At 36.5% G+C, this 13,626-nt stretch overlaps 3 protein-coding genes across 3 annotated transcripts; 2 read left to right on the top strand and 1 right to left on the bottom strand.

Moving 5' to 3' along the window:
* Positions 1 to 2,262: 2,262 nt before the first annotated feature.
* On the top strand, positions 2,263 to 4,420 carry LOC102584568 (root phototropism protein 3-like). The gene is made up of 3 exons (XM_006341602.2): positions 2,263 to 2,569; positions 2,678 to 3,198; positions 3,678 to 4,420. Exons 1-3 carry the CDS (start codon positions 2,335 to 2,337, stop codon positions 4,230 to 4,232), a joined length of 1,311 nt encoding a protein of 436 aa, XP_006341664.1. The 5' UTR covers positions 2,263 to 2,334; the 3' UTR covers positions 4,233 to 4,420.
* Positions 4,421 to 5,128: 708 nt separating this feature from the next.
* On the top strand, positions 5,129 to 8,503 carry LOC102584228 (pentatricopeptide repeat-containing protein At1g15510, chloroplastic). The gene has a single exon (XM_006341601.2). It carries the CDS (start codon positions 5,268 to 5,270, stop codon positions 7,896 to 7,898), a length of 2,631 nt encoding a protein of 876 aa, XP_006341663.1. The 5' UTR covers positions 5,129 to 5,267; the 3' UTR covers positions 7,899 to 8,503.
* Positions 8,504 to 8,767: 264 nt separating this feature from the next.
* On the bottom strand, positions 8,768 to 12,556 carry LOC102583913 (uncharacterized). The gene is made up of 7 exons (XM_006341600.2): positions 12,293 to 12,556; positions 11,651 to 11,766; positions 11,443 to 11,561; positions 11,149 to 11,311; positions 10,832 to 11,058; positions 10,386 to 10,704; positions 8,768 to 10,277 (listed from the first exon to the last, which is right to left on the bottom strand). The coding sequence occupies exons 1-7, from the start codon at positions 12,449 to 12,451 to the stop codon at positions 8,939 to 8,941; spliced, it is 2,442 nt and encodes an 813-aa protein (XP_006341662.1). The 5' UTR covers positions 12,452 to 12,556; the 3' UTR covers positions 8,768 to 8,938.
* Positions 12,557 to 13,626: the final 1,070 nt, after the last annotated feature.

Below are 13,626 nucleotides of genomic sequence, written 5' to 3'. Positions count from 1 at the left end.
GCATTCAAACAGAAAAAACAGCTACTAAACTAAAAAAGACAATTTCATTCGTTATACATCATAATTTGGATACAAAATAACCGAAAAAAGCTATAAATCTCAATACATACAAAGATTTCACTGATTCAATAAAAAAAAAACACTTTTGTACTCGACATATACGAATATCTCATCCAAACAAATAAAAAAATTGAAAAAAAATACCTGATTTTTTTCGATTGTTCATTGGATGTGACAAATTTATAGTCGTCAATTTTGAAAAATTTTGTTTCAAAAATATGCCGTATTCAACTTGAAGAAGCTTTGAAAGTTATCAGATGAATGATTCGAAAGACAAACTAAATTATTTTAAATTATTTTTTTTATGTTCTTAAAAAGAAAGCAAAAAAACGCTCGATAGAAAGATGACTATTTATGCTCTTTTCAAAACGTAACTAATTTGTATTTAAAATCTTTTTTACCTTTTTTGAATTTTTTTGTTCCATAATTTTCTCTGTTCTGTTATTAATTATTTGTATTCTTTCAAATTAATCAAAATAAAATAAATACGTAACTAATCCCTTAACAAACTAAAATAATGACATTTTAAATAAATAATGAAAATGTTGCTAAGGAGTCCCACTTAAAGCTAAAATATTGTTGTTTTGAAAATTTTCCCAAATAAAAAAATTGAAAAAAAATACCTGATTTTTTTCGATTGTTCATTGGATGTGACAAATTTATAGTCGTCAATTTTGAAAAATTTCGTTTAAAAAATATGCCGTATTCAACTTGAAGAAGCTTTGAAAGTTATCAGATGAATGATTCGAAAGACAAACTAAATTATTTTAAATTATTTTTTTTATGTTCTTAAAAAGAAAGCAAAAAAACGCTCGATAGAAAGATGACTATTTATGCTCTTTTCAAAACGTAACTAATTTGTATTTAAAATCTTTTTTACCTTTTTTGAATTTTTTTGTTCCATAATTTTCTCTGTTCTGTTATTAATTATTTGAATTCTTTCAAATTAATCAAAATAAAATAAATACGTAACTAATCCCTTAACAAACTAAAATAATGACATTTTTAATAAATAATGAAACAGTTGCTAAGGAGTCACACTAAAAGTTAAAATATTGTTGTTTTGAAAATTTTCCCAAATAAAATATCTTCTCCTTTGTTTGTTATATAGCCACAACAAAATGATCTCTTTTTTTTCATCCTAGTTTTATTTTGTAATTAAGCAAATGATAAGAAATACAAGAATATCAATTAAAATTTGGTACTTGGTAGTATTGAACGCTCACGCCTATGACTTATCATTTATTCCATCTTAATCCAACTATGTAAGTCTAAATAATTTCACTTAATCTATTTTGATGTGCCTAAATTCAGTTTAACCCGCTTGCCCATTGGATATTCCTCACAACACTATGTAGCATAGTCCCAATTGTGTTTCCGCCGTACTTTTCCCAGCACATGATAGCCAAATTGCCAGCAAGAAAAAGAGAAAGAAACAAATTTAGAAGCCAAGGGTGTGGGTAGAGCAATTAATGGGCCGAGGTGAAGAGGAAGGAAGACAAGTAAAATTAATGCTAATATTCCGTTGAGTAAATAGTGACATATCATGGCTGTTTCTCTGCTGAATAGAGAACAAAATTCATAAAACTCCCACACGAGAAAGGAAAATGACTTGCACTTTATCATTTTAATTTGTCTTCACTACTCCCCCACACCTTCCCCTTTATTCCTTTTGCCATCCCTCCTCTTCCTACCACACTCATGTTCAAGCCACTAACGGTCAACAACTACATCTTACCAAATCTTCACTACAAAAACTACTTTCCAAAGTTGAAGCGCATTCAGAATTTAAAGTTAGTGAGTTTATGAATTTTTAAAGTACTATCGAAATTCAAGTGTTGGAGCAACAACCGGTCAAGTTTATTTCATAACAAAGATAAATTAATTCGACTTGATGCTCTTTAATTTAATTGCTTTTCCAGGTAAATGCTGGTGTGGTTACTTCGGTCTTTAAGTTTCAATAATGCACTTCTCAACACATCAACGATTGAGGGAACCGGAACTACTTGACATTGGATACAAAATACAATAAGCCCGATTCACATCATTATGCTTAATAAAAAGAATGAGAGAAGCTAAAACAATGTGTTTGAGGGTATTATTGTCAACAACAGATAAAAACAATGTTGTCACCATTATGTGGTGCTGTCACTCCCTACAGTTTTTTATCCACTTGAGGTAATAAACCTCACGTAACAACAAGAAAGGAAAAAAAAACATCATTGGCCAGAAATCTTCTTTCATCTATATGAATTACTACTAGCTAGTGTATGTATGTTCACACAAACTCCAAAAATGATGAAACTATCACCGGAATCCGTAAATCTTACCGGCAAATCCACGCATTTCTCGGCCGAATGTTGGTTCGACGACACATGTATCCTCGACATGGACTATTTTGTCAAGACACTTTCCGGTATTAAAGCCAAAGGTGTCCGTCCTGAACTCATTGGCTCAATTATTACTCACTACGCCTCTAAATGGCTCCCTGACCTTTCTAATGACGAAGGTATTTATAGAAATTCTTTTTATACATATCTTAGTTAGTTGACTATCTGAGTACATTTGCTTTAATTAATATTTCAGATGCTCACTCAATTATGCACTCTTTTGACAGGTTCAGAAGTTTTTATGGGCCCGAAAGATTTTGAGGACTCACCGGAAAGTGTAACGGCGATATGGATGAAGAAGAGGTTTTTCGTGGAAACATTAGTCGGAATTCTCCCGCCGGAGAAGGATTCGATTCCGTGCAATTTCCTTTTACGGTTGCTTCGGGTAGCGAATATGGTTCGGGTGGAGCCAAGTTACCGGGTGGATTTGGAGAAAAGGATATCATGGCAATTGGACCAGGCTTCATTGAAAGAGTTATTAATACCGTCATTTGTTCATACGTGTGGGACATTATTGGATGTTGAACTTGTTCTTAGGTTGGTTAAGAGGTTTATGAATTTGGATGAAAGTGTCAGAAGTGGATCTGCTTTAATTAAGGTTGCTAAACTTGTGGATAATTACTTAGCTGAAGCTGCTGTTGATGCTAATTTGACATTGACCGAGTTTTTTGGACTTGCTGATGCACTTCCTGCCCATGCTCGTTATACAGATGATGGCTTGTACAGAGCCATTGATACCTACCTCAAAGTAAGTGAAAAACTGTCTTTTTTTTGTTGAATTTTAATTACAGTAACTCTTTATAAAATCCGAGTTGAGAGTTTAAGAAAGAAAAACTTTTTGAAACATACCAAAAGTATGTGTGACTTCAAAACATGACAATGTTACTCACTCTGTCTCACTTTCCTTCTATATTTAGTAAGTTTAAAGCATTACACATTTTTAATCTATGACCACAAAATTTTTCTTTATTTTTTAAACTCCACATCCAATCAAACTAAGTCACCTAACTTGGGATGAAAGGATTGTATGATATTTCTGTGACTAATGATATAAAATGAACTTAGTGAAGAAATGAAAATTCATGTAGCCAACTCTAATTTGTTTGATACTGTTCTGTGTGTGACTATACAAAATAATTGATATACTCAAATGTGATTCTTTTCAAAAAAATTATTTAATGCTAATCCATATGGGATTTTGAGAGAAATGACTTGAAAATATGGCAGACACATCCCGGGGTGTCAAAACAAGAGAGAAAAACTCTATGTAGATTGATCGACAGCAGAAAGCTGTCGCCAGAGGCATCTCTGCACGCAGCGCAAAACGAACGTTTACCAGTACGGGCAATAATTCAAGTGTTGTTATCCGAACAAACAAAGGTTAACAAGCATCAAATTGATTGGAGTGGTTCTTTTATAAGCGGAACGCGAAGCCCCAATCAGCTAGGACTAATTGAGCCTCCAGCTCGGTGTATGTCAAAGCGCGAAATGAACGTTCAGCAAATGGAGATAAAGAGGCTAAAGGAAGATGTCCTGAGGCTACAGAGTCAGTGTATGACAATGCAATCGCAAATTGAGAAGTTGTTAGAGAAGAAACGAGGAAGTGGTTTGTTTGGTTGGAAGAAGATAATTGTGCCTTCTTTAGTGAATAAGGTTGATAAAATTGGAGAGATTGATAGAGAAACTGATGTGGGATATGTTGCAAGACAAACTCCAGGGGATATGAAGACTAGGCTTGTTAGAGGCAGAACACCTAACAAGTGGAGGAAATCTTTGTCCTGATAAGAAAAAAATTGGTGTTCAATTTGTAATAGGTGCAGGGGACAAGTCAATGCAAAAAGTACTAGAACTACTAATTAAGATTCATATAATAAGCTTTAATTATTTTAATATCTTTCTATGTCGTTGTACGTGACTCATGAAAACGGAACAAAAAAAGAGACTTTGTATCTTATATTTAATTTATTGAAGATATGTTTATCTAAATTTGTTCTTTTGTCAAAAGGAAAAAATATCTCCACTCTTTGAGAGGGCTATTATCTAAGTGTATCAGACATTCTTTCTCCATTAGACTTATCAATATCATTTGTCCTTTTTTTCCTTCTCTTGGGGAGAGATTGAGAAGAAATTAATGAATAAAATGATCCGAAAATCGTTATAGAAGGTTGAATGAGTCTTAGTGAAGCTAGCTAGTCAATTAATTAGATAAATCTCTCTTTGTGTTCTTCCTCTACTTTATTTGATAGGGGGACAAGAAATACCATTCTATTGAAAACAAGAAAAAACTAGCAATTCAATTTCAAATAGCTTGAGCTTAGAAGCTACCAGCTATCTATCATATGAGGGAAAATAACTATACATTGTTTTGCTTATATATTCTATTATGACAGGTGTGAGATGTCATAGGAAGACTATCATATCTGAACCTAGAGGATCATCATAAGCATCAAGGTCAATTATATTAGTAATATAATTTAGTATAACTATCGAGTACAGATAAGCGGTTAATTTATTTAAGAATAATTTGTCTTGCCTAGCCTAACAACAAATTGTTTGAGAGGAACTTTCCTATAAAATCCGTAATAAATATGCTTGTTTAAATTGAAATGAAATGGCCAATTAAATTTAAAGAAGAAGAAATGATAGACTATATAGTTGGCTAAAATATAACAAATTCTTAACGACGTCGTATGGGGATATTCAAAGTATCTCTTATCGGCTAAACCCCTGGTGTTTGATAGCCGTTTAAACATTCTCCTAAAACCCCGCCGGAAAAATTAAAATCCGACATGCTCCTTCTCTACTACACCTCCCAATATGGCGGCGGTCTCTGCTAAAACCCCAACAATATCTCTCCCTTTAGACCCCCAAAACCCTCAATTCTCTAAACTCCATTCATCAAAATCTCTAAATTTCTCTCATATCTTCCAAAAATCCCACCTTTTTTCCCTTAAAAAACCCCACCAAAATTCTATCCTCAGTTCCTCCTCCACCTCTACTCCCACCACTGACCCAAATTCCCATCTTATCCAATTATGCTTCCACAGCCAGCTGGAACAAGCAATAGTGTTCTTGAAGTCAATAAAGGACCTTCATGGCACCATAGAAGAAGACACTTTTGTTTCTTTAGCTAGGCTGTGCGAATTCAAGAGAGCATCGAATGAGGCGTGTGAAGTATTTTCTTGCATACTCAACTGTATGACCCAGTTGAGCTTGAGGCTTGGAAATGCCTTGCTGAGTATGTTTGTCAGGTTGGGGAATTTGGGTGATGCTTGGTATGTTTTTGGGAAAATGGAGGAGAGGGATGTTTTTTCTTGGAATGTTTTGATTGGTGGGTATGCGAAAAATGGGTATTTTGATGAGGCTTTAGATTTGTATCAACGGATGTTGTGGGTTGGAATTAGGCCTGATGTCTATACTTTTCCTTGTGTCTTGAGGACTTGTGGGGGTTTGCCTGATTGGAGAATGGGCAGGGAGATACATGCTCATGTAATACGTTTTAGCTATGATTCGGAAATCGATGTCGTTAATGCATTGATTACAATGTATGTTAAGTGTGGTGATGTTTGCAGTGCAAGAGTGCTGTTTGATGGAATGTCTAAGAGAGATAGAATTTCTTGGAATGCTATGATTTCGGGTTACTTTGAGAATGGTGAGTTTTTGGAGGGGTTAATGTTGTTCTCCTCAATGAGGGAATTTGGCTTTTTTCCGGATTTGATGACCATGACAAGTGTGATTTCAGCTTGTGAGGCTCTTGGGGATGAGAGGTTAGGGAGAGCACTTCACGGGTATGTGTCAAGAATGGACTTTTATAGTGATGTTTCGGCGCACAACTCTCTCATTCAACTTTATTCAGCTATTGGGAGCTGGGAGGAAGCAGAAAAGATCTTTGATAGGATACAATGTAAAGATGTAGTTTCATGGACAGCAATGATCTCGGGTTATGAGAGTAATGGGTTTCCTGAGAAGGCCATTAAGACGTACAAAATGATGGAACTAGAAGGTGTCATGCCGGATGAAATTACTATAGCTTCTGTTCTATCTGCCTGTACTTCATTGGGCCTTCTAGAAATGGGTGTTAAGCTTCAACATCTAGCCGAAAGGAGAGGACTTATAGCATACGTGATTGTCTCAAACACTCTGATCGACTTGTATTCCAAGTGCAACTGTATTGACAAGGCATTGGAAATTTTTCACAGGATACCGGATAAAAACGTCATATCTTGGACTTCTATCATTCTTGGTCTACGGATAAATAATCGCAGTTTGGAAGCTTTAATTTTTTTTAGAGAAATGAAACGCCATCAGGATCCCAATTCTGTTACCTTAATGTCTGTCCTCTCTGCATGTTCTAGAATCGGTGCACTGATGTGTGGTAAAGAAATACATGCATATGTATTGAGAAACGGAATGGAATTTCATGGTTTTTTACCCAATGCACTCCTTGACTTCTACGTGAGGTGTGGAAGGATGGCCCCAGCACTGAATCTGTTTAATACGCAGAAAGAGGATGTTACTGCTTGGAATATCTTGCTGACTGGCTATGCCCAGCGAGGGCAAGGTGCACTTGCAATCGAGCTTTTTGATGGAATGATAACTTCAAGAGTAAAGCCAGACGAAATTACTTTCATTTCTCTGTTACGTGCTTGTAGTAGATCTGATTTGGTTACTGAAGGCCTTGATTATTTGAATAGCATGGAGAGTAGGTATTGTATTGTTCCGAATCTGAAGCATTATGCTTGTGTGGTTGATCTGCTAGGCCGTGCAGGTCTAGTGGACGATGCTTATGATTTTATTCTATCATTGCCTGTGAAACCCGATTCTGCTATCTGGGGGGCTTTATTAAATGCGTGTAGGATCCACAGGCAGGTTGAACTTGGAGAACTAGCAGCTAGACACATTCTTGAAACAGATGAGAGAGGTGTGGGATATTATGTTCTCCTCTGCAACTTCTATTCTGACAATGGTAGATGGAATGAAGTTGTAAGATTAAGGAAGATTATGATAGAAAAGGGACTGACTATTGATCCTGGTTGCAGCTGGATAGAAGTAAAGGGAAATGTACATGCATTTCTTAGTGGTGATAACTTACACCCCCAAAGCAAGGATATTAATGCAGTTCTAGAAGGATTTTATGAAAAAATGAAGGCAGCACATCCTAGTAAATCAGAAAGATATACAGTAAATGAAGTTAATGATTCAAAAGCCGAGATCTTTTGTGGACACAGTGAGAGACTAGCTATTGCATTTGGTCTTATAAATACAGCTCCAGGGACACCTATTTGGGTCACAAAGAATCTTTATATGTGCAAGAGCTGTCACGACACAATCAAGTTTATCTCTGAGGTTGTTCGGAGGGAGATTGCAGTTAGAGATACTGAGCAATTCCACCATTTTAAGGATGGAAGATGCACATGTGGGGATGAAAACTATTTGGGAGAAACTTGAAATTCATAAGCAGAAAGAATTGATTCACAAGTGGCAAAATAGTATCTGTTTGTGGTGACGGGCAGAGCTAGGTGTTTTAGCTCCTGGATAGAGTACTCAACACACCCCAAGGTTGCTATCCCAGATAAAATCTCATCCACAGCCAGGCACTGCACGTCTGTTGCTTCTGCAGATAACATCAACTGCCCTTCTGCAGGAATGTTTGTTTCCCCTGTGGTAATGCTCTCGAAAGCTAGAATATTGTGAAATGTTTACAATGTCAAAGACAATTTTGTAATACTCATCATAGAGATGCCTTATTTACTGTATATAGCACAGACCTTTCTCCCATACTTGAAGATAGGGGCTAGTTCTTGGTTACTTTAGCGAAGTTGTTTTAGAAACTCGTATATCTTGGTGGTGGTATGATTGTAGTGCTCATACAGCGAGGAGGCTTGGCTAGATTATAGTATAGGTTCTTGCTTGTGAAACTGCATGAACCTGAAGGGTCATGAAAACAAACATTGGTTTCTCATAAACCTTTCCTTCAAATATAATGTCCGAAGGAGAAGGATGTTTTGTATTGTCTGCTGAAAAAAAGTTAATAAAGTTAAGAAAAGGTAAGTTTACACTACATAATGGATGCACTAAAGATATGATTTCACTATTGGTTAGCTCTGTGGTATCTGATCTCAATGGATCAACAATAAAGCACTGAGGTCATGTATTTTTTGTTGTCAATGTTTTCACTGACCAGCAAACCGCTATTCTTTTTAAAATTGTCGACAGAAAGAGTTGTGCGAGAAATCTTACCTCTTATTTTTCTGCACAATCTGATTTTGCCTTGGTTTTTAGCATAACCGGACATGTCATCTTCCATACTCCCAAGGGAATTCAATATAGTCACTTTATTAGAAATCTTTACACCAAACAACAAGCTGTTATTACAAATCCTTCAAAAGAATAATAGATTGTACACTATCGTACAAAGAAATCAAGCACAAAGCACCATTCACACACTCGTTTGGTGGTAACACGAAAATTTAATTCTATATGCAAACCTACATCTTCACTGCTCTCTTGATTGTTTTGATGGATGATTTTATGAAGCCAATATTACCTCCGACCAGACTTTCATCACTATCATCACCAATGACTGATGGCTTCTTCCTCATGCAATCCACTCTCTTTTTCATGCCACTCAAAAGGAGAGATGGCGAGGATGGGATACGCCTAAACAACCTAACACTGTCAGACCTCGAGAGTTCCCTTTCCTTATCCTTTTCACTCTTCCTTGCAGTCCTTTCGCAGCTGCTAGATCTCCCTACTCCCTTAGAAGCAGAACCTACATCACTGGCCCTCCTTTCTGGAATCAAACTGTAAGGAGGAGGATTCCTGCATAGTAAATTTTGACCTTTAAGTTCAGTTCTTTCTTCCTTTTTCCCATTTCCTCTGTTTGAGAATGATTTCCTGGCTGCCATTTGAACAACTTCCTCTCTTTTTGTTTCTTCTTCCTGTTGGACAGCTTCTTTTTGAATTTGCACCTTCTGCGGCTGTTTCACATCCTCAGCTATTTCTGCCTCCTCAGATTCAGATATCTTCATCTCCTTTTGTGGATACTTGATATTCAGCTTTGTTATCGTGCCATCAATCTCATTAGTTTCATCTTCTCCTACATTAAGAGTTCTCTTACCACAATCATTCTCCTCAGCAGTCTGAAGACCAAAGTCGGTAGGTTCTTCAGAGTTATCCAAAAGCAACTGAAGCCATTTTTCAACATTTCCTTTTCCACGCTGCTGTCTGCTCTCTTCGTCCTCCTCCTGTCTTTCAGTTTCATGAAAAGTGGGAAACCCACGGTTGCAAGTTATCTCTTCTTTTTCTTCTTGTATCTCTATGTTTTGAACCTTCTGATCTGTTGGATCCTCATCCTTTGCCTGCAGATTAGCGTTGTTACTGCGATCAGAGGGGATTCCCATGCTGATTCTGTGATTAGTTTCTTTCTCTTGTCCTCCATTTAGAGATGGTCTAGCCTCGTATGCTTTCTGCTCTTCCTCCAAAAATACTCTTAATTCCTTATGCATAATGTCCTTGGGGTTCATCTCGGGCAAGCATAGAACTCTTGTATCATCTTTCTCTGATTCTGCCCTTGAGCAGCTGCCAGGTAGAAGAAGAAGAGTCTTCTCATCTCCCTCTCCACCCGGAAATTCATCCATTCTTGATCTTTTTCTTGTTTGGTCCCACTCAGGTCTTATCTGTTGCTCGAGTTCATCTCTCTGTTTGAATCTCCTGTGTAGGTCTCTCTCTGCAGAATCACAAATTGCTCTTTGAGCTTCGAGTCTTGCCATAAGGGCATTAGCTGCTGCCTGATTCAACCTCACTTGTTCTTTATACACAATACTCCTGCAAATCACATAAACCAGTAGAGTAAGAGACTAAGAAGAGCATATAATCACACACACTAAATGGATTTCTATTTTTCTAGTTGACATGTCATTCCAGAGATCTTACTGGTGCATGGCATCTCGAATCATCTTCTCAAGCATAGATTTATAAGAAGATTGTGCCTCAGCTAGTCGTCGACACTTCTCAGCTCTCCTTCTTTTCTTTGTTAGGATTAGCTCCAAATCTTGTACAGCTGCTTTCTCCTCCTCAGTCTTCTGCTTCAATTCACCTACTTCATCATCTAATTTCTGTATTTCTGCCTGCATCTTTGCTGTCTCTTCTCTGTGTCTCAAAGAATCTCTAGCTATCACAATAGCCTGGTATGGATTGGTTACCATGCCTGGATCTTCATTTTCTTTCAGATCAGTTTTTGATCTCTTACAAGCTGTCACAACAGAGAAACCAAAAAAACAAAGCTCATTAAAAGGAAAAACCAAAGAAACAATGACTTGTTTCACACGACATTGAAACCAAGAAAACAGGTTATGGTCTTTGATTTTTTAGAAACTAACCAACAATAGGAGTGTTTGATCTTGGTCTCCTATTTATATCCAATGATTTCAGAGCTGAGGAAGAATCAAAAGACTCCCTTCGAGATAAAACAACAGCTGCTGGAGCAAGGCCAATCTTTTCTTTCGACTCAACAAAATGTTGAGGAAAAACATGTGAATCAACAGTTTGTGAGGCATTCAATTCTTCACTTTCACCTTCAGAAAACAACCAGGAAAATGCTCTACGCCTGAAAATAATGACACAATGAGAATCTAGCAGTTGCAAAATCTCACTTTGAAACTGGAAATGCACTCAACAAATATACACAGCAACCGACCTGAAATCTGAATTTGATATAGCAAAGATGGACAAGAACTGGTTTATCGATATACCAACTTGCAGATCCCACCAGGGTATAAGGAATTCCAGCTTGTTATTCTTTTTCTTACAGGCTTGCCACTGCATTATCCTCAGATTGCTTGGAACAGTTAGTCCTCCTCCTGCAATTTCACCAAATGTCACATATAAAGAACTCATTAAACACAGAAAATGATCATTGATAATGTAACTTTTTGTCAATGTACATAAGTTAAAGTCTATGCAGTAAAGCACAAGGATGATGAGTAATTACTGGAGCAAGGAAACCAGTGATCAATTTCCCATGCCAAAGGCGAAGCTGAATCAGCATGATAATACAGAACATTGCCATACGAGTCTACTCGAAATACTTCAGGATCAAATCCCGCATTCCTGGAGTTCAAGTCATAATCAAGAATGAGAAAGACTTTTCCTAGTTATTCAGTATGGATAAACAGAATAGCATCACAATTGATTCTTACCCGAGGTGGCAGAGTTGCTTCCACAACAGAGACATAAAAATCTTGGTCTTTGTGTTTGGTTGTGCATTCGGATCAATGATAGGGAACATGTCATCCAATTCCTTGGCTCTCAAAACCTATACCAATCAAAATTCTGCTAAAGTTCATTTGTTCTAAATGAAACATTATTGTTTTCCAAGATCAGTTAAGTGATTTGAAACTTGGCTGCTTCTACTTGAAAATCAAGGATTCAAATTCACAAGGTTTAATTCAACTATGATATCCACTTTGGGAAAAAACCAGTATTTCCCTCACTGAAATATAACTCAAATTAAATTCTGAATCCATAATTTCAAAAATTCAACGAGTTCAGTGCTAAGATCCTTAAAATTTGAACCCATCGAAATTAAATCTTACATTCGCCACTTCTGCTAGTGGCAACTAAATTAACAATTAGAAGCAAGAAAAGCAAATCTACCATAAATTCAACACAAATTTGGGGAAGGGGGTGCTGGGTGGTGTTAAAAATCCAGGAAAACAGATAAATCCACTCTTTATGGTGAACCAGAGCAAGCAAGATTAAGTAATCCAAACATAAATTTAATCAAATTCGGCAGCGAATACTAGTTAATCTTGGAAAAAAAGATTGAGTCTTTATGTTACCTCATGTTGTGGCAGAGCATATGGAGTGAAAGTGAAAGGAGGGCCGCGGCTGAAGGGGCCAAAGCTTCGATCTTTACAGATCTTGGCATAGGCTTTTGGGTATCCAAGACCTTGATCAATCACCATTTCTTCAGGGGTAAAAACAAGATCGCCAGCCATTGGAGTGAGGGGAACCTCTGTTTCTTGCAGAAAAAATTGAAGAATGAAAAAATCAGAACTGAAGAGAAAAACAGAGCAAAGAGGATTAGGTGATTTTGATGAAACAAAAAGAGAGACCAACGGTCATGTCATTTTTAAAAAGATGGAGAGTGTAACGGCTAGATATGTTGGCCTACATTAACAGCTCTCCCATATAAGTTTAGATGTTTGTCATTGAAGTCTTGACTATATTTAAAAAGACAATATTACCCTTGTGAAGTACAGATATGAGCTGAGCTGGATAGATGTTTGTAATCTACAGAAGGGTAACTTGGTCAAAGAAAGGGAACGTTGCAGAACAGGTCATCATTTAAGTTTGAACAAGTTTAAAAACGAACCAACAAGTGAAACAAATGTATTACTCCTAGTAAAGAGTCAAAGTGAAAAGTTCCTTTTTAGTACGACAAATCAAGTACATTCCAACAAACATCTGAGGCTCTTGCTAAATTCGATGTCGTACCCACATTGTAGGAGGGGGGATTCCTTTTATTTTCTTTTTCTGCTTTAAAAAAAACTTATTTGTCTTAGTTTTGATTATTTAGTCTTATGATTTTCTTTTTGCTACTCTCTTACTTTCATACCTCCTATTTTTAACTATTAATCCATGTTTACTATTTGATACCATTAAAGTATATATTTGCACATTCTGATGGTATCAGAGAGGAAGAAGCGGTGCTTCAGTGAAAACACTATTCAATTACTCCGTAATACCATTAGAGTTAGTGTTTCAATGAAAAAACTGTTCAATTACTATACTCTAATGGTATCAAGGATAATGAAGTAGTAATTCAGTGAATAGAACGAGGAAGCAGACGAGTATATAGTTTAGGACATGGGTCCAATCAGACTAAATATATTGGATTCCATCTACTTTAGAACTACATAATTAGACATACTTAACTACCATATATACATATTTTACATATAGTTTTAAAATATTACTCATAATACCACTTTTTAATAATTATACCATATATTTTTAAAAAGTTAAATCAGATACACAAATCCCTTAAATATGGTATTGAATAATTATCTTAAAATTCCAACTCCTTAATTAAAGGTAAGATTAACAACTGTCCCTCAAACTCCTATGCCAACCGTATATCTCCCCCCCCCCCCCCCCCCCCCCCCCTCCC

The sequence above is a fragment of the Solanum tuberosum genome, unplaced genomic scaffold, assembly GCF_000226075.1.
Source record: "Solanum tuberosum cultivar DM 1-3 516 R44 unplaced genomic scaffold, SolTub_3.0 scf00026, whole genome shotgun sequence".
NCBI classification, from domain to species: Eukaryota; Viridiplantae; Streptophyta; class Magnoliopsida; order Solanales; family Solanaceae; genus Solanum; species Solanum tuberosum.
Note: the sequence above shows the minus strand (reverse complement) of the source record. Positions and strands in the feature narration are given on the sequence as shown.

Coding starts and splice junctions, on each gene's coding strand:
- LOC102584568 (XM_006341602.2), top strand. CDS start 2,335: ATGTTCACACAAACTCCAAAAATGATGAAACTATCACCGGAATCCGTA. Junction 2,570..2,677: donor TGACCTTTCTAATGACGAAG/GTATTTATAGAA, acceptor CTCTTTTGACAG/GTTCAGAAGTTTTTATGGGC. Junction 3,199..3,677: donor CCATTGATACCTACCTCAAA/GTAAGTGAAAAA, acceptor AAAATATGGCAG/ACACATCCCGGGGTGTCAAA.
- LOC102584228 (XM_006341601.2), top strand. CDS start 5,268: ATGGCGGCGGTCTCTGCTAAAACCCCAACAATATCTCTCCCTTTAGAC.
- LOC102583913 (XM_006341600.2), bottom strand. CDS start 12,451: ATGGCTGGCGATCTTGTTTTTACCCCTGAAGAAATGGTGATTGATCAA. Junction 11,562..11,650: donor AAGCAACTCTGCCACCTCGG/GTAAGAATCAAT, acceptor CTTGAACTCCAG/GAATGCGGGATTTGATCCTG. Junction 10,705..10,831: donor ATCAAACACTCCTATTGTTG/GTTAGTTTCTAA, acceptor CTGTTGTGACAG/CTTGTAAGAGATCAAAAACT.